General features: G+C 39.4%; 1 protein-coding gene across 3 annotated transcripts in view; it reads left to right on the top strand.

Moving 5' to 3' along the window:
- The window catches only part of LOC126416728 (mannosylglucosyl-3-phosphoglycerate phosphatase), a 220,328-nt gene that overhangs the window by 56,963 nt on the left and 136,743 nt on the right, over nucleotides 1–26,622 (top strand). For all 3 annotated transcript variants that reach the window (XM_050084547.1, XM_050084548.1, XM_050084549.1), the window contains one exon: nucleotides 14,024–14,172. In XM_050084547.1, the coding sequence (XP_049940504.1) occupies nucleotides 14,024–14,172 (149 nt within the window). The remainder of the gene's footprint in view (nucleotides 1–14,023; nucleotides 14,173–26,622) is intronic.

Here is a 26,622-nt window from a genome sequence, read left to right as displayed (position 1 = left end):
TGAGCGCAAGCTGTGGAATGTCCCCGTCTGCGTCCGGCCAATATAAGTACCAGGGGGGGCCACAGCCTTGGTGCGAGAGGTTCCCCCTTGAACAACATGCAGAAGTCACAGTACATTGTGACATAAGGCATCACAACTCTGGGAGCAGTATCCTCTGTAGCTTACAAAAGAACCCCATCAAACAAAGAAAGGTAATGCTGGAGGGAGAAGTAATTACGCAAGGGATCTGAGGCACGACCCGGGGGTCTTTCCAGCCAACCGTGCTGCAGAAAGAGAGGACCCGACTAATTACGGATTCCGTGTTCACAGCTGATGCTATCGTGGCACTAATGATGAGAAAACCATTGACCACATTCAGGTTCTCAGTATATAAATACAAACAAAACAACTTGTCCTGATCAAATGCCAGGTCTGGCCCAATCAGAAGGCGAGAAAGGGCATCGGTGTCGGCATGTTGTGCTGTCAGCCTGTAGCGGATCTGATAATGATAAAGGGAGAGGAAGAGAGCCCACCCCTGCAAATGATCCCCTGCCTTGTCCTGCACAGGTGTCGAAGGGATGAAAAGAACAATCAATGGCTTGTGATCTGTGATTAAATGGAATGTAGAACCATACAAGAAGATGTGAAATTTCTTGAGGGTGAATACAATTGCTAAGGCCTCCTTTCCAGTCTGAGAATACCAATGCTGAATGGGAGTTACACTCTTAGAAGCATAAGCAATGGGTCATTCAGACCCGTCTGAGTATTTATGTGCCAACACCACACCAACACCGTGCTGGGACACATCTGTAGCCAACACCAGATGCTGACTAGGCTGAAAAGTGGGCAGACACAGGGCAGATTCAAGCTAGAATTAAACAAAGAGAATGCTCGGTCGCAAGCTGGGGACTAGAAAAAAAGCACACTTTTACACAAAAGCACATGCAGGGGCTGAGCAACAGTGGATGCATCAGGTAAAAACTTATGGTAGTACGCAACTTTACATAGAAACATCTGCAGTTCCTTAAAGGAGGTCAGCTGTGCCAGTGCTTCAGTTGGGTCAACATGGTGATGCAATGGCTTGACCCCCTCCCTTGTGTGAGAAACGTCAAAACCTAGGTACTCAATTTGCAGCTGCAAAAATTGAGTTTTGGCATGATAGCACTTGAGACCTGCAGATTGGAAAACAGAAAAAAACGATCGGATGTTTCTAAGATAGTCTTCTATGTAAGTACCCAAAACAACGATATTGTCAAGGTAATTGATGCAGCCGTGCATAGAGACTATCAGCAGTTCTAAAAAATGCTGAAAAGTTGCGGGTGTGCTAGCGACACAAAAGGCGAGTGTCTGTATTGGTGTAGGCCGAAAGGTATATTGACAAGGAGAAGGCGTGTAGTGACGTTATCCGAGGGGAACTGGAGGTACGCTTTTCACAAGTCAGGCTTGGAAAAGTAGTTGCCACCAGATAATTTTGCAAGCTGCTTGTCAGGGCAGGGCAAACGGTATGTATCTATCGTGGACTGTGCATTAATTTATGACACAGAAGTCGCCGCTGAGACAAAGCTTACACATCGGGTTCTTAATGATGACCAGTGGTGTAACCCATGCACTGGAAGAAATAGGTTGAATGACATTAAACTGTCTAATTCAGACTTGACGCAGTCGCGCAACGCGACAGGCACCTGCCGCACCTGGGGGGGGGAGGGGTGGGGGGGGGGGAGGGTGGGGGACGAGAACAGGTGGACTCTTTTGTGGTACTGTGGAAACTGGTACCACTACCAACCTCAGGGGAAAACAGAGACAAAACAGAGAGCAAAGGGACACCACTTGTTGCTATGGAACTTGATCTGGCACTAATCTACATCGTCAGCAATGGAGGAACCGAAAGCATTAAACGCATCTCACCAGAACAGGTCTGCAGTATGGGAATGATCCACAACAAGGATGGTGAGAAGGCAAGCAACATATTTGTAGGAGATGGAAGCGGAGAACTGGTCTAGGATTGGAATCTGCTGTTTTTGTAGCTAACCAGCTTCCATAAAACCTGTGTGAGGGGAGGGGAGTTGAAGTCCGTGTGCATTTACTAAACTCACTGCAGCTGTGTGTCCACTTGCATTTTTAGCGATTTATTAAACACATGCAAGTCAATAAACAATTTGTTCGGGGAGACAGTCATTGTAGAGATACAGTTTATGTCCATTGGCAATACTGTGTCCACCACATTTGAAGAGGGGTTACACACCGATGCAATGTGGTGTTTCTTTTGAAAGCATGCAACATGCTCATGTTGGATGAAGCGGTATGGGCAAGACAGAAGGGGGGCCATGTGGCTGCTATTGTGACACAGCCCGTTGCTGCTGTGGCCGTAACCAACACTGTCCCATGCAACATTGAGTCGAAGATTGTACTGCTGCAATGGATTCCCTGTCATCTTGATCACCTGCAGTGTGGCTAACAGGGGTTGACTGAGCAACTTCCAATACTTCCCTCCATGCAGCAATCTGGTTGTTTGCAGCCTGTGAGACTTCAAAGACATTGCTGCATTGAGCATGTCTGTAAGTGTCTGATTCTCACATTGAAGTGCTTTTTCACAGACTTCCCTATCCGGGGTCAGAGGATAAATATCACACACTACATGATCAGTGTAGGATTCATGATGGGTACTAGTGGCAAATTTATGACAGTGGCTCAACCCGTGTAATTCTGCATCCCAGGCTTTGTAAGATTGGTTTGGGCATTTCTGAAAATGGTAAAATTCTACTCGCTTTGCAATGACATGCATTCTGTCATGGTAATAGTATGATACAAGCTTGCAAATTTCATCAAATGATAACCTGGGCAGGCCTTGCAAAGGTGCAAGTTGGCACAACAGCTTATAAATGCATAGCAAGAGCCAGGAAAGAAAGAAAGCCCTACACAGATTTGCATTGCCCACACAAAAACCTTGAAATATTGGTGTAACCATGTCTCGCAGGAGTCCCAACCTTCAGCCAATTCATCATATGCCAGATTGTTGTGCTGACGGGATTGTTGTGCTGATGGGAGAGTAACCTGCCGCGAACACTCAGATGCTACATGATTGATAACGGTGGTGAAAGCCTGCTGCTGTTCCGCAAAAGCTTGCTGCTGGGCAGTGATACATTGGAGTACTTCTTCCATCGAGATATTTGTCTGGTGACTTAGCACTGACAGTAACATGCATCAGGAGTGAAGTTACATCACATAGGGAAGTATACTGGTTCAAAAGCAACAAGTTCATCATCTTGGAAAATGATGAATATACGTACGAGATTTATTCAAAAAATTCCAGAACATATCTTCTGGTAAACCTTGCGGGATGTAAGGTCGTGGTCCATGAAACTCTTCAGCTCCTAACGTTTCGTCCAGTGCTTCGCTGGACATCTTCAGAGGGGTTTTCTCCTCCGGTGAGTCTTGAGTCGGCAAGACTCACCGGAGGAGAAACACCCCTCTGAAGATGTCCAGCGAAGCACTGGACGAAACGTTAGGAGCTGAAGAGTTTCATGGACCACGACCTTACATCCCGCAAGGTTTACCAGAAGATATGTCATCCGGTCGTGAAAGCCTTCATACTAATTCCAGAACAGTTGTAATTTCCCACCAATGGTGTGTTGGAGGGAAATGCGGTTGGCATTCCTGCACAAGCCTGTGTTTAATGTGTAACTGTCAGAAGCTTCATTGTTGTATGTCGGTTAGTTCCTGTTCAGTGCTATATTGAGCAGAATGTTGTGTAGCACAATTTTGAGATGGCAGAATTAGGGATACAACGCATCCACATTAAATTCTGTGTGAAACTCAAGAAAACCTTTATAGAGGAACACCAAATGATGCAGGAAGCCTACAGTGATGAGTGCTTAAGCTGTACTTTCTTAATTGAAAATAATGGTAATATACTGTCCATTTGTCTTAAGCTATGAATTTTTTCCATGCTGTGATTTATACTTAACCAGGTTCAATCTCTCTCTCAACTTTTGTAGTTATTAATGTTACTGGTCTTTTTAAACTGTGATTGTTGGCAACAAACTTTGTAAGGGACTAAATGCACTGCAAGGCTGTTGTTAGGTTGTCCAACTGTTTAAAGAACTGTATACAACTGGTTCTAGAAGGCATGTAAAAGTCTAAAGGAGGCCTTTATCCAGCAATGGATGTCAGATGTTTGATGACGGTATATATAATGTCTAACCTCTCTCCATCCTTTTCTAACATAAGCTTATAGTCACTCTAATTACCTTTTCATCATGGGACAGTAAATCACAGTCACCTTTCCTTTACACACACACACACACACACACACACACACACACACACACACACACACCTGTGATGGAGAGTACATCAATGTCATACGTAGATATTTATGATCTGTAGCAGTGATTTATAGAGACATAAAAATCATTTCAAAACGTTGTGTCATTATTCCCAAACAGCTTATTTATAATGCAGTTCTAACTAGTTTCATGATTTTATTTAAGTTTTGTAAAAGTATCTAAAATTGAACTGCATCATATGCATAAATTAAAATGTTACACATTTATGGGTCTCTTTTCCTTTGATAGTGACTGGGCCAAATATCTCACGAAATAAGCATCCAACAAAAAAACTGCAAAGAACGAAACTCATCTAGCTTGAAGGGGGAAACCAGATGGCGCTGTGGTTGGCCCGCTAGATGGCGCTGCCATAGGTCAAACGGATATCAACTGCGTTTTTTTAAACAGGAACCCCCATTTTTTATTACATATTTGTGTAGTACGTAAAGGAATATGAATGTTTTAGTTGGACTACTTTTTTCGCTTTGTTATAGATGGCGCTGCAATAGTCACATACGTATAAGTATGTGGTATCACATAACATTCTACCAGTGCAGACAGTATTTGCGTCATGATACATTACCCATGTTAAAATGGACTGTTTAGCAATTGCGGAAAAGGTCGATATCGTGTTGATGTATGGCTACTGTGATCAAAATGCCCAACGGGCCTGTGCTATGTATACTGCTCGGTATTCTGGATGACATCATCCAAGTGTCCAAACCGTTCGCCGGATAGTTACATTATTTAAGGAAACAGGAAGTGTTAAGCCACATGTGAAACATCAGCGACGAGCTGCAACAAATGATGATGCCCAAGTAGGTGTTTTAGATGCTGTTGTGGCTAATCTGTGCGAGAATCAGGAATCTCAAAAACGTCGGTGTTGAGAATGCTACATTAACATCGATTGCACCCGTACCATATTTCTATGCGCCAGGAATTGCATGGCAAAGACTTTGAATGTCATGTACGGTTCTGCCACTGGGCACGAGAGAAATTACGGGACGATGACAGATTTTTTGCACGCATTCTGTTTAGCGACGAAGCGTCATTCACCAACAGGTAACATAAACCAGCATAATATGCACTATTGGGCAACGGAAAATCCATGTTGGCTGCGACAAGTGGAACAGCAGCGACCTTAGCGGGTTAATGTATGGTGCGGCATTATGAGAGGAAGGATAATTGGCCCCCATTTTATCGATGGCAATCTAAATGGTGCAATGTATGCTGATTTCCTATGTAGTGTTCTACCAATGTTACTGCAAGATGTTTCACTGCATGACAGAATGGCGATGTTCTTCCAACATGATGGGTTTCCGGCACATAGCTCGCGTGCAGTTAAAGCGGTATTGAATAGCATGTTTCATGATAAGTGGATTGGTCGTCGAAGCACCATACCATGGCCCACACGTTCATGGCTCTGATGTCCCCAGATTTCTTTCTGTGGGGAAAGTTGAAGGATATTTGCTATTGTGATCCACCGACAGTGCCCAACAACATGCGGCAGCGCGTCGTCAATGCACGTGTGAACATTATGGAAGGCGAACTACTCGCTGTTGAGAGGAATGTCGTTACACTTATTGGCAAATGCATTGAGGTTGACGGACATCATTTTGAGCATTTATTGCACTAATGTGGTATTTCCAGGTAATCATGCTGTAACAACATGCGTTCTCAGAAATGATAAGTTCACAAAGGTACATGTATACCTACGTTCTGTATTTTAATTTGAAAAACCTACCTGTTACCAGTGAGCCATATGTTTGTGACTATTACAGCGCCATCTATCGCAAAGTGAAAAAAGTGGTCCAACTGAAACATTCATATTTCTTTACGTACCACGCGAATATGTAATAAAAATGGGGGTTCCTATTAAAAAAAAAAAAAATGCAGTTGATATCCGTTTGACCTATGGCAGCGCTATCTAGCGGGCCAACCATAGCGCCATCTGGTTTCCACCTTCAAGCTAGACAAGTTTCAGACTTTGTAGTTTTTTCGTTTGACGCTTATTTTGTGAGATATTTGGCCCAGTCACGATCAATGTATATGTAACAAAAAGAATCAAATTATAAAAAGTTCCAGATGCTCCATAGACTTGTAACTTTTGCAGTGAATACTACTATTTATTTTACACTGAGGTGACAAATGCCATGGGATAGTGATATGCATGTATACAGATGACAGTATAAAAGGGCAGTGCAATGGCAAAGCTGTCACTCAGGTGATTCATGTAAAAAGATTTCTGACGTGATTATGGCTGCACGATGGGAATTAATGGACTTTGAATGTGGAATGGTAGTTGGAGCTAGATGCTGGGGTGTTCCATTTCAGAAGTCCTTAGGAAATTAAATATTCCAAGACACCCACTGTCAAGAGTGTGTGAAGAGATTTCAGGCATTACCTCTCACCGTGGACAATGCAGTGGCTGGCAGCCTTTGCTTAACGACCGAGTGCAGTGGCATTTGCCTAGAGTTGTTAGCGCTAACTGATAAGCAGCACTGTGTGAAATAACCGTAGACATCAATTCAGGATGCGTGATGAATGCATCTGTTAGGACAGTGCAGTGAAATCTAGCATTAATGGGCTATGGCAGCAGATGACAATGCGAGTGCCTTTGCTGTCAGCACATCATCACCTGCAGCACCTCTCCTGGGCTCTTGACCTTATTGGTTGGACCCTAGATAACTGAAAAACCCTGACCAAGTCAGGTGAGTCTCAATTTCAGTTGATAAGAGCTGATGGTAGGGTTCAAGTGTGGCACAGGGCCCACAAAGCCAAGGACCCCGAGTTGTCAACGATGTACTGTGCAAGATGGTGATGGTTCCATAATGCTGTGGGCTGTGTTTACATGCAATGGACTGGATCCTCTGGTCTAACTGAACCAATCATTGACTGAAAATGGTTAAACTTGGCTACTGGGACATCATTTGCTGCAGTTCGTGGACTTCATGTTCCCAAACAATGATGGAATTTTGTGGATGACAGTGTGCCACGTAAGTTGTTTGCGATTGATTTAAAGAACATTCTGGACAGTTTGATTGAATGATTTGGCCACCCAGCTTGCCCGACATTAATACTGTTGAACATTTGTGGGACATAATCAGGAGGTTAGTTCGTGCAGAAAATCCTTCACTGGCAAATCTTTTGCGGTTATGGACTGTTATAGAGGCAGCATGACTCAATATTTCTGCTGGGGACTTCTAACGATTTGTCGAGTCCGAGCAGTGTAAGTTGCTGCACTATGCCAGGCCAAAAGAGGTCTGATACGATATTAGGAGGAATACCGTGACTTCTGTCACCTCAGTGCATGTGCTTTCATATGAAGGACCAGCTTGAAAGTTCCTAAATATGTTAGATAATATTTGGATGACTGTGCAAAGTTTAAAGTTCATTTTTCTTCAGGTCTCTACCGTGAACTATCTCTGTAGCCTGCCAACTCTTATTGGGTGTTGTTTTTGCAATATTGTGCATTCTGAGTTAATACTGCTCACCTCCCTGTATGAAATAAATTGCTGTTTTGTGGGCAGGGAGTTGAGATAATTGCTTATCTCTCTGTGGTCACATGAAGGATACAAACTTGTATGACAAGTCCTATTGACTTCAAGCTTGGCAACATCCAGAGTAAGAAATTACTCTTGACGTTAAATCTTTGTCAAAGTGCCATCTATTGGACACCTTTGTACCTCACTTGTTTCAAACTTACGAAGACTTTGTGCAACCAGATTGTGTACTTCTGTCTACTCTATCAATTGAGATGATTTCCGTGATAAAAAATAACAAATTTATCAGTTTTAGGCTGTACTTATGATTTACTACCTAATTGTTGTGTTTGCCATGGTTGTTGTTTATACCTTAACACGCTAAAGTTTGCCATTTCTCTTACTTATCTCTCCTTAGAAATAAGTTCCCATTGCTGCTATCTTGAATTTTCTTTTCTGAATCCATCTTTTCACTTTCTCAAATCTCCATCTGAGTGAGTACCATCTTTTCAAGCAGTTTGTCAAGCACTGATATTGATGTGAACTACTTTCTTGTTACGTCGTCTGGGTCACTTTTAAAATGTTCTTGACAAAGTGAACTGTTCATTAATTATGTGAAACAGGTTTTTGTTCCCTAAATGATTTATGTCAGATGCAGATTTGTCTTGAATTAATTACTGATGTTTCATGATGTTTCATTTGCGGTTATGCTAATGCTGTTGGGTTAGGCACAGTGAGTACATTATAGAATAACAGCTCAGTGACGGGGAAGAGAACAATATGTGGTGACTGATTAAAATGGAGGAAACAGAGTATATTAAAAAAGGAATGGCTAGCTTTGAGATATGAAAGAGTGAAGGCATGAGAGGTAAAATTAGACAAAAAGCCAAGGTCCAGAAGAAATATGCGGATAACAATGGTGGTGTTAAATTTGATTAATGAAAAGAAAAAAATATAAAAATCCACCAAATGTAACTAGTGAAATGATATATAGACAACTAAAAATATAGGAATGGCTAGGGGAGAAGTGCAATGGTGAAGAAGCATGCTTGACTGTAGGATAGGTATATGCTGCCTGTAGGAAAACTAAAGAAATCTTAAGAGAAGCAGCTGCATGAACATTAGGTGGCCAGATGGCAAGCCAGTACTAAGCAAAGTAGAGAATGATGAAAGATAGAAGAAATAAACAGAAGGGCTGTATAACCCAAAGAATTTCAATGTCATTACTATGAGAACAATTTGACAATAAGAAAGCAAAACAAACACTTGGAATAGATGACATTCCTTTGGAATTATTGTGATCCTTTGGAGATCCAACCATAAAAGACTTCCATTTGGTATGTAGAATTATGAGATAGGCGAAATGCTCACAGACTTTGAGAAGAATGTAATAATTGAAGAGAGCTGTTACTGAATGGTTTTAGTATAACTGAACCATCAGTTTAATAAGTTGTTATAAAATACTAACACAAATTATCTACAGACAGGGAGAACAACAGTATCTGGGAAAAACAGGAGTATGTGAAGCAATACTAGCCCTACAACCTATCTTCTAAGATAAGTTGATGAAAGGCAAACCCACAATTTTAGTTTTTGTAGCTTTTGACAATATTGTCGTGTAATCTTCCCCCTCCTTTCTTCTTCCATGTATTGTCCACATCAAACAATACCCAGTCCAAGTAATTAATAAGCAAAGTAAGAAGATTACAGTAAACTTTCAAGTTTACTTAGCTTGTCATGTTGAGATGGCTCCAGTTCTTCTTGTCTAGGGGGCTGATTCTTGAAGCTGAAAATGTATCAGGTCCACAGGGTTGGTGTGAAATAAATAAATTGGGAGATTGTTGTTGCAGAATTTTTTATGTAAATATATTTCCACTGATTTTATCACATTTTAGCATATCATACTGTATTTTGATTTCTCACATTAACAAAGCCAAAATTACATTGTTAGCACAAAGATACATCTGATCACATCAGAAGCAAGCTTACGACTCTTAGACTCTGCGAAAATAACAATATTCCAAAGAGCTTACAATTTTACTTAACAAATGAATTGCTACCAGTTTTTGTTACATTATTAATTTCAATTATTATTTCATAAATGAATCCAGAAATAAACATAGTAAACAGTACAGGATTGCATAATTAATAACAGGGAGTTATTGATTATAAAATCGAAACTGAAAGGTTGTATAAAGTAATTCCTTTTCGTAAATTTTAGTTCAAAATATAACATACTGTGTATAAAATTATGTGAAAGTTTTCAGAAAAGCAACTGAGATAATATTGACCTGTCCAAAATTAATAATAATAATACTAGTATCAACAACTACTGTTGAGGAAAGGGAATGCTGGAGGATGATGTCCCATTACAACCTGAATACTTTCTTCAAAATTCTGGATTTATCTGTGATAAAATACTGGGAGTGAAAGATTATTTACCACTTTCACAGAAACCAGATTACAGTTCTAAGACTTGCAGGACACGAAAAGGAGGCAGTTGTTGAGAGGGAAATGGGACATAGCTGTACCCACCTCCCCCACCTGCACCCCACATTGAACAAGAAATTTAGGAAAGGAATTCAGGTTCAAGGAGAAGAAATAAAAACTGTTAAGTTTGCCATTGACAGTGTACAAGTGATATCAGAGGTGGCAAAGGACATGGGAGACCAGTTGAATGGAATGGATAGTGTCTTGGAATGAGATTATATGACAAACATAAATAAAAGTAAAACAAGGGCAATGGAGTACAGTTGAATTAAATCTGATGGAATTAGTTAAGGAAATGAGATGCTGAAAGTGATAAACAAAGTTTTCTGTTTGGGCAGCAAAATAACAGAGAATGGCAAAACCAAAGGCAATATTGCTATGCCCTTGAGTACGTGAATATCAGCACATGCTTCAGAACCCAAGAGAGATACAGGTGAAGCCGCATGGCAGAAGGACCACCTATGGAAGACAACACAATACCAAGTGGTGGTTGAGCGAAAGACAGCTGACTGATGGTGGATGAGACATGGACTAGGACAAGCCGAAAGCAACCTGTACAACAATGTGATGCAAAGCGAAAACCTTCATCACAGCGATATCAGCAGGTCAAAAACAGAGACAATCCAAAACACAACCAGAGAGAAGAAGCAAGTGTCAAGCGAGGTTGTCACCATGTAGTCTGTAATACATCATTGACAGTAATTGACAATATCTGATGAAGTATAGAACTGACTGATGGTTTGCTGGACAGCCATATTTATACCAGCCGTGAGGAGCACTGTTGGCCAGCATATTCATGTGGCGAGATGGACGGCACGCTCACTAAGCAAGTGCAGCTTTGTGGCAATACTATGTCTCTATCAATCCTCCATTTCTTCTGGGGGACATCCAACTTCCGCACAGCCTGATACCAGTGATATAAAATGTAGGCTAGTAGTTACAAGAATAGCTTCCTGAAAACATGAAATATACAGGGTGTTACAAAAAGGTACGGCCAAACTTTCAGGAAACATTCCTCACACACAAGGAAAGAAAATGTGTTATGTGGACATGTGTCCGTAAATGCTTACTTTCCATGTTAGAGCTCATTTTATTACTTCTCTTCAAATCACATTAATCATGGAATGGAAACACACAGCAACAACGTACCAGCATGACTTCAAACACTTTGTTACAGGAAATGTTCAAAATGTCCTCCATTAGCGAGGATACATGCATCCACCCTCCGTCGCATGGAATCCCTGATGCGCTGATGCACCCCTGGAGAATGGCGTATTGTATCACAGCCGTCCACAATACGAGCACGAAGAGTCTCTACATTTGGTACCAGGGTTGCATGGACAAGAGCTTTCAAATGCTCCCATAAATGAAAGTCAAGAGGGTTGAGGTCAGGAGAGCGTGGAGGCCATGGAATTGATCTGCCTCTACCAATCCATCGGTCACCGAATCTGTTGTTGAGAAGCGTACGAACATTTCGACTGAAATGTGCAGGAGCTCTATCGTGCATGAACCACATGTTGTGTCGTACTTGTAAAGGCACATGTTCTAGCAGCACAGGTAGAGTATCCCGTATGAAATCATGGCGGCGAATCGAGGAAGTACAGTACATACTGACAAAACTAAAATGAGCTCTAACATGGAAATTAAATGCTTCCGGACACATGTCCACATAACATCTTTTCTTTATTTGTGTGTGAGGAATGTTTCCTGAAAGTTTGGCCGTACCTTTTTGTAACACCCTGTATTACCTTCAAGTATAAATTTGTTAGGAAATATTTTTTGTAGGAATGTATTTAGAGTGTAGCAAGCATTGCTTGGAAGTGAAACTTGGATGATAAACAATACAAACATGAAGGGAACAGAAGTTTTGAAATGTATCACAGAAGAGTATTGTAGTTTAGATGGTTATATTAACTATTGAAGAGGTACTGAATCAAGTTGAGCAGTATAGAACATAATGGCACAACTAGATTAAAGGAAGGGATTCTTTGATAGAACACAACCAGAGGCCTCAAGGAACAGTTATGTAGCAATGGAGGGAAGTGCGAGTTGGAGGAGGAGGGAGGGGGCGGGGTGGAGGAGGTGGGCTGCTTTACACCAGGTTTTGGACTGATGACTACAACTATCACAACATGATGTTCTCAAGCTAAATGTGCACTATATGCACTATTTAGTCTTCCTAGTGTGATATGCCCCTCGCACAGCTTTATTTAATGTTATTTGTTATTGCTATCGATGGTAAAGCATTTAAGTCAACATCATCTGGCATACATGATGACAATTGACATATCGTGCAACTGCAAAACACATTTTTTCCTAACTGATGGTGATTAATAAACAACAATACATACAACTGGATGTAATAAGAAAGAGAATAAATAACTCATTATTATCCACAGCAAATGTATATCAGTTGATCTCCTCAATCTCTTCCAACGAGATACAGGTGTAAGATACTGTGATGGCTGTGTGCATACTCTGCATAATGGTATACCGACATTTCAGTGCAGCTGACTCTTCTCCTCCAGACCAAAGACACTGACAGGTGACAGAGACATTACAAGTCTCAGCAAGTCACTCAAGCTAGCCTGCCACAAGCCAGTTTGTGGAGGACAGGCATCTCATGGAGAAAAAGAGTAAAAAGCTGCCATTATTCTAATGTCCAGTGTACATAAGATCTACAAAGCACCACTCACTGATCCTTATGGCTTCCTGAGTTTCCAGGGAGAGTTACTGAAAAGTTACCACAGGATAACTGTTTTGAAGCAACCATAATATTCATTGTCATAGCATTTTTTAAATCTTTGACACTATTTCTTCCTGCCATCAGTAAACTGTATTCCCAATGTGTTGGATTGTTCTCCCATAGATAAGGAATGCCAGATAAAGAATGACCTCTGAGAGACAACTTACATTCATACTCCTGATGACAGCGCCACAGTGATATAAACTGGCAATGATTGTTCATATAAAACCTAAAGTACCGTTGTAGAAAGAATGAACATTTTTGTACTCCTGTAAAATTATTTTTCATGGGAGCTTCATCTTTAGAAAACAATTCTGGTTGGTATTTCCAAAGAGAAATAATATTTTATTACTGGAGAATAATTTTAAAACTCTTACATAAACAAATGGTGTCAAAAGACCTGGGACTACACGGATGCTGTAATGTATAAATTTGTCTATCATGAATTTTCATTCTGCAGTGGAGAGTGGGCTGATATGAAACTTCCTGATAGATTGAAACTGTGTGCTGGACAAGGATTTGGATGAAGAACTTTTGCCTTTTATGGTATGGTGCCCTGCCAAGTGAGCTACCCAGATACGACTCACGAACTGCTCTCACACCTTTCTGCCATTACATCTCTCTCCCATTTTCCAAACTTTACAGGATCAGCATACATTCCATCACAAAATGAAAATTCCTTCTGGAAGCAATCCCCTATGCACTGTCTAAGCTATTACCCCACAAGAACATTTCCTTCACAAGATATACTGGAGAATTTCTGCAAAATTTAGAAAGTAGGAGTCATAGTGGCAGAAGCAAAGCTGTGAGGGTAGATCGAGAGTCATCCATGGATCAATTGATGGAGTTTTTGTATGAATTCTGTTGTAACAAAAAAAAAAATTGCAGTAAAATACAGTTTTTGCTGCTTATACATTTTGCTACAGTCAATGTGTTTCCATTTTTTGTGGTTTATTGTTATTCTGAAGTGAAAATAAATGACAAAACTGTACTACTTTCAGATTTTGGACTAGAAGTTCTTGGTGAATTGGTGAATCAGACTACTTTTCCATGGCTGATGTCAAATGTTATTGATCAAGAGACTGGGAGGCCTTTGGGAGATGGCCGAATAACATATGTTGTTGACTGGAATGGGAAGAGAATAGGACTTGTGAGTATGACCTCATACATCAGACTTTTGTTTTTTCAACTATCTGTCACTCCACAATGCAAATGATTTTCAATGACAAACAGTTTCTATGCTACTATTGTTTTGTTTGATTACTGGTGCAGGTACTGTAGTATATACAACGTCCAGATGCTTGCTTCAAAAATAGATCTTGGGTTTTCTGTTGCTGCAACCTCAAGTTTTTGTACAGAGCAAGTTGGTTGAGTGATTAAGGCCCTGAACTCACAATTGGGAGGATGGCACTTCACATTTTTTCCTAGATTTGTGTTTTCTATAGTTTCCTTGTATCACTGCAGGCAAATACCGGAATGGTTCCTTTGAAAAAGATGTGACCACAATCTTTTCCCATCCTTCCTTGAGCCGAGCTTGTGGTTTGTCTGTAGTGACCTTGGCATCAACGAGTCATTAAATCCTAATGTTCCCTTCCTTCAAATTCCTTTGCTGACATCATCTAGGCATGCCAAATGCCTTCTTTGATATTTCAGTTAATTACACAGCAGAGTTATTCTTTTGTGATTGTTAAGAGTAGCAAAAATGCTTGTAATTTTTCTTTCTTTTAAATTTTTGAGCAAACAATTTTGAGGTGCTGTTAATGCATATCAAATAATTTATTTTGCAGATTTTCATAAATTTGATATTTTTTGTTAGTTTTTAGATTAAATAATTTACTGTTTTAAGCTTGACGCCATACAATTCATTTATGTAAATTACTTCAGTGCAGAGAAAAATGAAGTGTGTGTGTGTGTGTGTGTGTGTGTGTGTGTGTGTGTGTGTGTGTGTGTTTCCGCATCTCATAAACTACAAGATCAATTTCAACCAAATTTGGTATATGTGCTACTTACTGTCTCAGATGAGTGTGAAAAGGATTGGTAATCCGTGACATCTACACTGCTTTGCAGAACAGGCATATCATGTGGGTAATACTGGAATGCATCCCAGGAGCTATATGAGCAGATGGGTGTGGCTGAGCAGAAAGAGGGTGGAGAAGGAGTTGCACTCAGAGAGGGTGAGTAGGGGATGAACTCAGAGGGAGAGATGGAGGGGAAGAATAGGGAGAGGGGAAGGAGTAGAAGATGGATAGAGGAAACGGAAGGAAAAGAAGATGGGACATCATTTCATCAAAATAGTGTAATAGTAACTGATAATATGGTACTCATCTTCATCAACATCCACATGCTGTAAACCACTGTGAAGTGCATCATAGAAGATACTTCCCATTTATTTATTTATTTACATGTCAAGTTCGGTAGGACCAAATTGAGGAGCAAATCTCCAAGGTCATGGAACGTGTCAGTACATGAACTTACAACATAAAAGTAATAACAGATAAAAATAAATGTTCATGAACCTGAAAGAAAATCAGTCCATAAGTTTAAACAAACGCTATCAGCAATACAATGAGAATCAGCTTAATTTTTCAAGGAACTCCTCGACAGAATAAAAGGAGTGACCCATGAGGAAACTCTTCAGTTTCGATTTGAAAGAACGTGGATTACTGCTAAGATTTTTGAATTCGAGTGGCAGCTTATTGAAAATGGATGCTGCAGTATACTGCACACCTTTTTGCACAAGAGTTAAGGAAGTCCGATCCAAGTGGAGGTTTGATTTCTGCCGAGTATTAACCGAGTGAAAGCTGCTTATTGTTGGAAATAAACTAATATTGGTAACAAGAAATGACAATAAGGAATATACATATTGAGAGGCCAATGTCAAAATACCCAGACTCGTGAACAGAGGTAGACAAGAGGTTTGTGAACTCACACCACTTATTGCCCAAACCGCCCGTTTCTGAGCCAAAAATATCCTTCTAGAATGGGAAGAGTTACCCCAAAACATAATACCATATGACATAAGTGAATGAAAATAAGCAAAGTAGACTAATTTACGTGTCGAAGTATCACTCACTTTCGATACCGTTCGAATAGTGAAAATGGCAGTATTAAGTCTTTGAACAAGATCCTGAACGTGGGCTTTCCACGACAGCTTACTATCTATCTGAACACCTAGGAATTTGAACTGTTCAGTTTCACTAATCATATGCCCATTCTGTGAGATTAAAACGTCAGGTTTTGTTGAATTGTGTGTTAGAAACTGTAAAAACTGAGTCTTACTCTGATTTAATGTTAGTTTATTTTCTACAAGCCATGAACTGAGGTCATGTACTGCTCTACTTGAAACCGAGTCAATGTTGCACACAACACCCTTTACTACCAAGCTAGTGTCATCAGCAAACAGAAATATTTTAGAGTTACCCATAATACTAGAGGACATATCATTTATATAAATAAGGAACAAGAGTGGCCCCAACACTGATCCCTGGGGCACCCCCCACTTGGCAGTACCACACTCAGATCCCACATCACAGCCGTTATCAACATTGTGAATAATGACCTTTTGCTGCCTGTTGCTAAAGTAAGAGGTGAACCAATTGTGAGCTACTCCCCTTATTCCGTAATGGTCCAACTTCTGGAGCAATATTGTGAGATCAACACAGTCAAATGCCTTTGTTAAATCAAAAAATACGCCAAACATTCGAAACTTTTTGTTTAGCCCATCCAGTACCTCACAAAGAAAAGAGAATATAGCATTTTCAGTTGTCAAACGACTTCTAAAGCCGAACTGTACATTTGATAGCAAATCGTGTGATATAAAATGATCAATTAGCCTTACATACACAGCCTTTTCGATAACTTTTGCAAACACTGATGGCATAGAAATAGGTCTAAAATTATCTACATTATCCTTTCTCCCTTTTTATAAAGCGGCTTTACTACTGAGTACTTCAATCGCTCAGGAAACTGACCATTCCTAAAGCAAAAATTACAAATATGGCTAAATACAGGGCTAACATATGCAGCACAATACTTTAATATTCTACTAGACACTCCATCATAACCATGAGAGTCCTTAGTCTTCAGTGATTTAATTATTGACTCAATCTCCCTCTTGTCTGTATCACAGAGGAGTATTTCAGACGTCAATCTCGGAAAGACGTTTGCTAAGAAATTTATATGATTTCCGGTAGAAACTAAATTTTTATTTAATTCACCAGCAATGCTCAGAAAATGGTTGTTAAATACTGTACATATATCTGATTTATCAGTAACAGAAATATTATTACTGCGAACTGACTTTATATCATCAACCTTGTGCTGCTGACCAGACACTTCCTTCACAACTGACCATATGGCTTTAATTTTATCCTGTGAATTAGCTATTCTATTTGCATACCACATACTTTTTGCCTTGCTAATAACATTTTTAAGCACCTTACAATACTGTGTGTAATGGGCTACTGTAGCTTGATTGTGACTACTTCTAACAGTTTGATATAATTCCCGCTTTGTTCTACATGATATCCTTATCCCACTAGTCTGCCAACTGGGCTGTCCATTACTGCTAGTACCCCGTTTAGAATGTTCTAATGGAAAGCAACTCTCAAAGAGCATGAGGAATGTGTTATGGAATGCATTGTATTTATCATCTATATTATCGGCACTATAAACATCTTGCCACTCTTGTTCCTTGACAAGTTTTTTGAAAAACTCTCTGTTGCTGTTGGATTAACTTTCCTACATAGTTTGTAATTAAATATGACAGTGGTTTGAGTACAAAAACCTTTTAGTATTAAAATTTGTGCATCATGGTCTGAAAGGCCATTCACCCTTTTACTAACAGAATGCCCATCTAGTAATGAAGAATGAATAAAAATATTGTCTATGACTGTGCTACTGTTCCCCTGCACCCTAGTTGGAAAAAACACAGTTTGCATCAGATCATATGAATTTAGGAGATCTACCAACATCCTTTTTCTTGCACAATCATTTAAAAAATTAATATTGAAGTCACCACATATAACTACTTTCTGGTACTTCCTACAAAGTGAATCAGGAACCCTCTCTAGCTTAAGCAAAAATTCTCTGAAGTCAGAGTTAGGGGACCTATAAACAACAGCAATTAGAAGTTTAGTTTCACTAAATTCAACTAATGCTGCACAACTTTCAAATATCTGTTCAGTGCAGTGTCGTGATACGTCTATGGACTCAAATGAAATACTGTTTTTTACGTACAGAGCCACTCCCCCACCCCGCAAGGAACTCCTTGAGAAACAGCCAGCTAATCTGTAGCCTGGTAAAGGCTACAGTATATTAGGATTTCTTCCCATTGCATCTGCATATGGATGCAAGAAGAATGACAGCTTAAATATCCATGTGTGTGCTGTAATTTGTCTCACCTTGTTTCTGTGATCAAATGGTTCAAATGGCTCTAAGCACTATGGGACTTATGGTCCCCTAGACTTCGAACTATTTAAACCTAACTAACCTAAGGACTTCACGCACATCCATGACCAAGGCAGGATTTGAACATGCGATCGTAGCAGCAGTGCGGTTCCGGACTGAAGTGCCTAGAACCACTCAGCTACAGCGGCTGGCAATTTTCTGTGATCCCTGCAGCGGTGACAAGTAGGGAGCTAGACAAGTAGGGAGCTATACTATATTCCTAGATTACTTGCTTCATACCAGTTCTCGAAACATTGTAAATGGGCTTTCAGCAGATAGATGATGATCTGGGTTTTTACATCTGCCAGTTTTCATCCCCTCAATAGGTGGGTATCTCTCTCGTTCTACGGTGTTCTGCCCCACTTTTTTTTTTTATCTTCCTCATCTGATTCCCCTCCCCCTTAATGAAGGAAACAATGGTTCTGAAAGCTAGAAAAGATTTTTTTTAATTTTGTGGGTGTGTTTCAGCATTACTGGACTTTAATTACTATAGTTAAGTACTGGCCAGGCATTCTGTCTCCATATCATTTTATAAGTTCCAACTTTTGTCATTTCTAAAGAGACGCTTGCATGAATTGGGCGACCTGTACCCATTTATGCTGTCCTTCTTTGCATATGTTTAATACCTGCTATCAGTCCACTTTGGTTGGGTTGCATGCATTTCAGCAATATTCTAGGATAGGCTTCATGTGTATTTTGTAATCTGTTTCCTTTCTAGAGCCTATAGGTTGAGCCTATGTGGTAATTCTATTTCATATTCCCACAAATTGTTACACATAGGTATTTTATGAATTGACTTATTTCAAATGAGACTCATTGATATTTTAGTCATGTATGTTGTATGAAGTGCATATTTTTCAACAGTCAGAGCAAGTTGCCAGTCTGCATAATGCTTTGAAATCTACATCAGGTTACCTTCCATTCAGAAAGCTGTTGCACTCAGCGACTGTTATATTGACTTGTAAATTATAGATTGCAGCGATTAGTCATCCTTTTTAAATTTTATTGTGCAGATCTAGATTTCGGGTAGAAGCTAGCCATTCTCAATGCCCTATTATTTTTGCTCAATGCATGTAATTCCCTGTTGGTCAGGCTTCATCCACAGTTCATTGAATATTGAGTAGTATTCAATGAACTGTGGATGGAGCCCATGCGTTGAGCAAAAATAATAGGGCATTGAGAATGGCTAGCTTCTACCCGAAATCTAGATCTGCACAATAAAATTTAAATAGGGTGACTGATTGCTGCAATCTATAATTTACAAAACTTTGAAATCTTATCAAGATCTGATAGGATATTTGAACAACTTTTTCCCAGACAGTAATTCATTATAAAAAAAGAAGAAAATGTTCTGTTAATATTATTTGCCACATTATTTATATACAACACGAACAATAAATGGCCCAACATGCTTCTCTTAGCTAAGTCTTTTCTGTTGTCGTTATGCCATGCTGCATTTTCTTCACCAAGAAATTCTCAAACCAGTTGCCAATTTTGTTTGATGTCCCAATGTTACCGTACATTTTGGTGTCAAGTTGAGCCAAATCCTGTCAAGAATTCAGAAAAATAAAGCATCCATCCAGTTGCTTTTGTCCATGGCTTTCAGGACCTCAGGTGAAAAAAGTGCAAATTGGGTTTTTCACGGGTGACAATAATATCTATGTAAATTATCATTGCGGTTTTGTGATAATTAAATTGGGACAGCCCTGGATCCTCCTTGTAAAGGAATGTTTTGAAACTTGAGTTCAGCATTTCTGCTTGAAGTTTTGTTTTGCTTCGTTTGATAATAGATAAATAATTCCTGATTAATCCAGACTCATAATGACCTTTCCTTTCATTCTGATTAGTTCCAAATCCCTGCATTTATGTCACAATTTGTGCATATCTGTATATATTGATGCTTTATGCATACAAGTTTCACTACCTTTGTTAGCTAATGTTTTTGGAATGCCAACTGAGGGTGGCCCAGAAAAAACACCCAGGTATAAAAATGAATATGAAGTTTATTGTAACTAATATAACCAATTATTCCTAACAGGAGTTAGTTTGGAACACAGTAACTGAACACAAGTAACTTCTTGAATATTGAAAGAACAGTAATAATTCCTGTAGTCTAAAGACCTGAAAACGTTACAGTACACTAGAAGTTCCAAAATCCAATGTCCATTCACTAAGTGTGCAACAATTGAAGTCTGAAAGGGGCATGTAAAAGTTAAAGTCCCCTGAGGATGAGCAAAAGTTTAAGTCCAGAGTATTGTTGATGAAGAACAAAGACAACATTACAATTTCCAATTGCTGGTGTCAGAGGCCATTTCTCTTTAGTGTAGTGGCTCCAAATGATGTAGGTCCATATCTAGCCGCTTCTGGAGATGAAGGTTGACATGGATGACATTTTTAGCACCTTATTGGTGACACGCGAGTGAGATCCTGACTGTGGAAAAGCTTTTGCAGTCAGTGCCTGGCCCAAGAAAATCACTCGGAGCGAACTCTCAAGTGTAGCCTAGGCACTGACCTAAATACTGCCTTGGCATCAGGACATTGGAGGTACGACTTTCCGTTATGTGGCACATGGAGGAGAAAAGGTCTGTGGGGCCATTGACTTCTGGCCTTGTTGCCAGATGGAGCACATTCATACCTGTAAAGGTTTTCAAATGTTGCTACCAGTCACTGGTAGCTCAAGAGTGTGACTCGTAATGGTATTTGATAACCTTTTTGTATTTTTGAAACAGTCACAGTTAATTACTATTCAGTATGGCTGGAAATTACAACCTTGTCTGTTTGGGCATGGGTGTGTGTTGTCTTTCGCTTAAGTTAGATTAAGTAGTGTGTAAGCTTAGGGACCGATGACCGCAGCAGTTTGGTCTCATAAGACCTTACATAAATTTCCAATTTGTTCCCTGTGAGGTCCATGTCCACATAACCCATCTGAGTAGTTGGTTGCTAGATGGGTAAGCATAAGGCCTTGACACACCACTTTGCATCATGGAGGGGTCTGTTTTCTTTAAAATAGCATTAGTGAACTAATGTCTATTGGGGAAAAATGTGTGAGATATATTAGAGGTCTTTTATGTAACAAAACTTAACTTTACCTAGTCATTATAAATGGTAAGTGACTTGTAGGAATTTTAAGCAGCTTTCCGTGTACAGAAAAAACAATGTTATTGATCAACTTGTAAGAACCATTATTTATAAATAACAAAATGTCATATAATTCTTGTGTGTTAGTTTATGAAAGATGTTTGTAGTGATTTTAAAATTGTGAACTGTGGCTGTGTCCAGCTGGTATATAGTGCTTTGTGATTTTTCTTGGGATTTAACATCTTCCTGAAGTGTTGCTATAACATTGTTAAACTGAGAAACATAATATGGGACAAATGTTTGTTTTGTAGTTGATAGTATGGTGAAACCCCACTAATTCAAACTAATTGGGATGGGTTTTAGCCCATATTATCGAAAGATATAATCACAGAAATGTTTTCTAAAATAGTTATCTGAAGATAAAATACAACATTCTGTGTGTAACATGATTAAATAAAAACCGCATGAACAGTAATATTATGTGAAATAGTGTAAAATATATTCAATTTAAAAGTAACTTATGTAATGATATTACAATAAGGAACAATAGGATTAAACAAATTAAAGTTACAATACATATTCAAATGTTCATTAAAAATCCTGATATATACACTACTGCACATATACATTACTATATGAGAGGTAAAAAAAAAAAAAAAAAAAAAAAAAAAAAAAAAAAAAACGAATAACATTTCCGTGGGCGGAGCTTGTGTAGTACACATTCCACCGCTAGGTGTGTATAGTGCAATTCATTGGCAGTTCAGTTTTGCCTGTGTTGTCGACCTGGCTTTTTCTGTTCATCTGCTGTGATTGTTTTTGCTAGTGCTGTTTTGTTCTTGTTCCATTTTTTATGATGGCAAGTTTAAGTGAACAATGTACAGCTGTGAAATTTTGTTTTCTAATTGGTAAAAATGCTGCTGAAATTGTTTTAATGTTGAAAGCAGCTTACTAAGATGATGCTATGGGCAAAAGCCAAGTGTACGAGTGGTTTACACAATTTAAATCAATTGATGACAAACCTCTTTATGGACTCGACTGCCTGAACTGACAAAAACATTGAAAAAATTCGAGAGCTTGAGCTCACTGACCATCAACAGACAATTGATCAGCTGTTAGAGATTAGTGGGTTATCTTGGAGCTTGGTTCAGCAAATTTTAATGGAAGATTTGGGAATGAAAAGGGTTGCTGCCAAATGTGCAGGGTGTATACGACCCGGGACAACCAGGAGATCCGGGAAAAACCCGGGAATTTTTTCACCCGGGAGAAAACCAGGAAAAACCCAGGAATTTTTTAGAATTCCGGGAATTTTTCATTGTTTTAGTTTTCAGTTAAATTTTTGTGGTTTTGACTGGTAAGAACCAATACTCTAACAAAGGATATTACTGTATCCTGCTTCTGCAGAATAATATTGCAGCAACAAAACGTGAACAAGAAAAAAAAAACGAAAATAAAACTTAAGTGACAAAGGAAATATGCCATATACGACAGTAAAACACAGTGCCCATACAAGCATTTGCCAAAAGCGAAGTGTGTCAAAGGCTTTGGGAAGACTATGCAATGCTTCCTAACAAGAAATTGCCTCCGATGAGTGCGACGTGACAGCTGTTTACGTTAGATTCGTTTGAGCAGTAGCGGGCGGGCTCTTGTGCATGCGCAGTTGAGTCGCGTATGAGTAGTACTTTCTCTCGCTTCTGGCTACAGATGTGTGGCTGGGCGCCACTATCTAATATTGCCCCAGTTCGGAAATATCAGAGATCCGGGGCTGATCCACAGAGCAGTCTGAGTTGTAGTGGGAAGTCTCCATGTGACCCGTGTTTACGTTTAGTGATTTTGCTGTTTTCTCTTCATTTATTACTCTCACATTAAATGAAAACAAAACGGATTTCTGTGGCCGGGAGGTATCAAATGAATTAAAATACGTTCGCATAATTATGGAAGTCTAAAATATGTTATTAGTTTCAGGTTTTATTTCCACCTTTCTGACAGCCAAGCATTAATCGCCTTGCAGGACAATGAAGTTATTTTTGTCGGTTTGCTAAAGAGATTTGGCTTTTATTAATATTTTGCACTGAGGCAGTCAATTTATTTGAAACAAGGTGTTTAATTTCACACTGTTGGGTAGTTTCAACTGTTTGTAGCATTTCAAGTGCACATTTGCCATCTTCTAGCTCGTATGGCATTATGCCAGAATAAACAACCAAACATGAGATAATACAGTACTGGTAGTCCAAGAAAATTTACATCCAAATGCGGACGTACGAATGTGCACTTTAAGCCGAATTATGCATTTTAGTATGGTTCACGAAATTTCTATGCTCTTGAAGTATCCTCTGATGCCTTGTTTCTTTTATGACATAATGCAAGATCTTTTAATGTTTTACACGTACGAACATGCGAGGTTCCTGCATCATCGTAGCTGCGCAAGCGCTGTGATGCCTGTTATCTGGTGCTCTCTGGCAATTGCTGAACCGTACCAATTTCTAACAGGTTACGTGAAAATATTGCGAATGGTGGTTTGAAAAGCGTTACTTTCAAAGTAAATTTACTTTTACGCAAGATGAACTATGTGCAAGAATGTATGATGAATTTCTTAAATCACAGAGCGTTTGACTCTCATTCGAAAATCAACTCTTTGAGGATGACCATCTAGAAGAATTTCGAGCCTGGAAGATCAGACATTTACGTCGTTATTAAAAAATTCACTGGCACGTTTGTGTGATGTATCTTAAAGTGTAAAACATGCAAAAAAAGATCATTATATGTGGAAGCTTAGCTTCTCCTGCAACTTATTAATCTTCGGGACCAATATTATATGTGAAAGCTTTGTTTTTCTTGTAGCAACACTATGTATATTAATTTAAATCATTATCTTTTCTTATTTGTGTGTTCGCACTACTTAAGAGTGATATTGCTATTGGCTGACTACATCACATGTCCTATGCTGCCATCAGCTGGTGAGATCACATGACATGAGCTATGACTGGCTTACAAAACCGCGTTGCAATCTCGATTTCTATGCTTCAGAAAGTAACATGTGGTGTTTGGTGGAATTCGAATTTATACCTTTGTAACAGGAAAATATGCAGTGTACATGTTGCTGCACGTCAAAGGTCTTTCCGAATCGTGTCCCCTGCCCCCCCTCCCTCGAGTTTTGTTTTCTAAAGTGCCAGGAAATTCTACGTCGGTGTATAAAACCATAAACATTCGAAGAATTGATTAAGTTTTACAGTGCCGAGGAAAAGCATACTGTCAATTAACACGAAAAATGTGTACTTTCAACCGGGAAATCCAGGAAAAATCTGGGAATTTTTTTTTCTTGTCCATGTATACACCCTGGTATTCCTCAGGTTCTGACTGATAATCAAAAGGAATCTCAAGTTGAAACGTACTTTGCTTTGAAACAACAGATTGAAACTGATCCAGATTTTCTGTCATTGGTCATTACTGGTGCTGAGTCATGATGCTATGGCTACAACGCAGAAACAAAGCGATAGTGAAGCCATCGTAACCCTGCCCCCCCCCCCCCCCCCCAACGTCAAATCAAACATCAAAACAATGCTGATTTGCCTTTTTGATGCCAAGGGTGTAGTTCATTCAGAGTTTGTTCCCCCAGGTCAGACCATCAATCAAACTGTTTATTTGAAAGTTTTAAGAAGATTATGCAACAGTGTTTGTCAAAAAAGACCTGATTTGTGGCAGGCAGGAGACTGGTTCTTCCACCCCAACAACGCACCTGCACACACAGCCATCTCTGTTGGACAGTCTTTAGCTAAAAATGGCATGGTTCCACTGTCCCATGCACCTTACTCACCTAGCCTGACTCTGTGCAACTTTTTTCTGATTTCCACACATGAAAAGAGGCATGAAAGGACACCAGTATGACAACATTGAAAAAGTCAAGAAAAAAACGAGGTAGGAGCTGTCAGCTATGTGTAAAGAGGACTGAAAAAAAGTTTTGAACAATGGAAGCACTAGTGGGACAAATGTATTAGTTGGAGTGGCGAGTATTGTGAAGGGGATAAGGTTGTTTTGTAAAAAAAATTTAAAATATATAACTTTTAAAAAATAATTCAATTTTGCCTTGATTACACCCTGATATTTTTCCCGAGGGCATGCAGCTTTACTGTATGGTTAAATGATGATGGCGTCCTCTTGGGTAAAATATTCCTGGATCTCCGGGCGGGGACTACTCAAGAGGACATCGTTATCAGGAGAAAGAAAACTGGCGTTCTACGGATCGGAGCGTGGAATGTCAGATCCCTTAATCGGGCAGGTAGTTTAGAAAATTTAAAAAGGGAAATGGATAGGTTGAAGTTAGATATAGTGGGACTTAGTGAATTTCTGTGGCAGGAGAAAGAAGACTTTTGGTCAGGTGAATACAGGGTTATAAATACAAAATCAAATAGGGGTAATGCAGGAGTAAGTTTAATAATGAATAAAAAAATAGGAGTGCGGGTAAGCTACTACAAACAGCATAGTGAACGCATTATTGTGGCCAAGATAGACACGAAGCCCATGCCTACTACAGTAGTACAAGTTTACATGCCAACTAGCTCTGCAGATGATGAAGAAATTGATGAAATGTATGATGAGCTAAAAGAAATTATTCGGGTAGAGAAGGGAGATGAAAATTTAATAGTCATGGGTGACTGGAATTCGAGAGTAGGAAAAGGGAGAGAAGGAAACATAGTGGGTAAATATGGATTGGGGGAGAGAAATGAAAGAGGAAGCAGTCTGGTAGAATTTTGCACAGAGCATAACTTAATCATAGCTAACACTTGGTTCGAGAATCATAAAAGAAGGTTGTATACATGGAAGAATCCTGGAGATACTAGAAGGTATCAGATAGATTATATAATGGTAAGACATAGATTTAGGAACCAGGTTTTAAATTGTAAGACATTTCCAGGGGCAGATGTCGACTCTGACCACAATCTATTGGTTATGAACTGTAGATTAAAACTGAAGAAACTGCAAAAAGGTGGGAATTTAAGGAGATGGGACCTGGATAAACTGACTAAACCAGAGGTTCTACAGAGTTTCAGGGAGAGCATAAGGGAACAATTGACAGGAA

Source organism: Schistocerca serialis, chromosome 8 (genome assembly GCF_023864345.2).
Source record: "Schistocerca serialis cubense isolate TAMUIC-IGC-003099 chromosome 8, iqSchSeri2.2, whole genome shotgun sequence".
NCBI classification, from domain to species: Eukaryota; Metazoa; Arthropoda; class Insecta; order Orthoptera; family Acrididae; genus Schistocerca; species Schistocerca serialis.
This window is presented reverse-complemented; position numbering and strand designations above follow the sequence as displayed.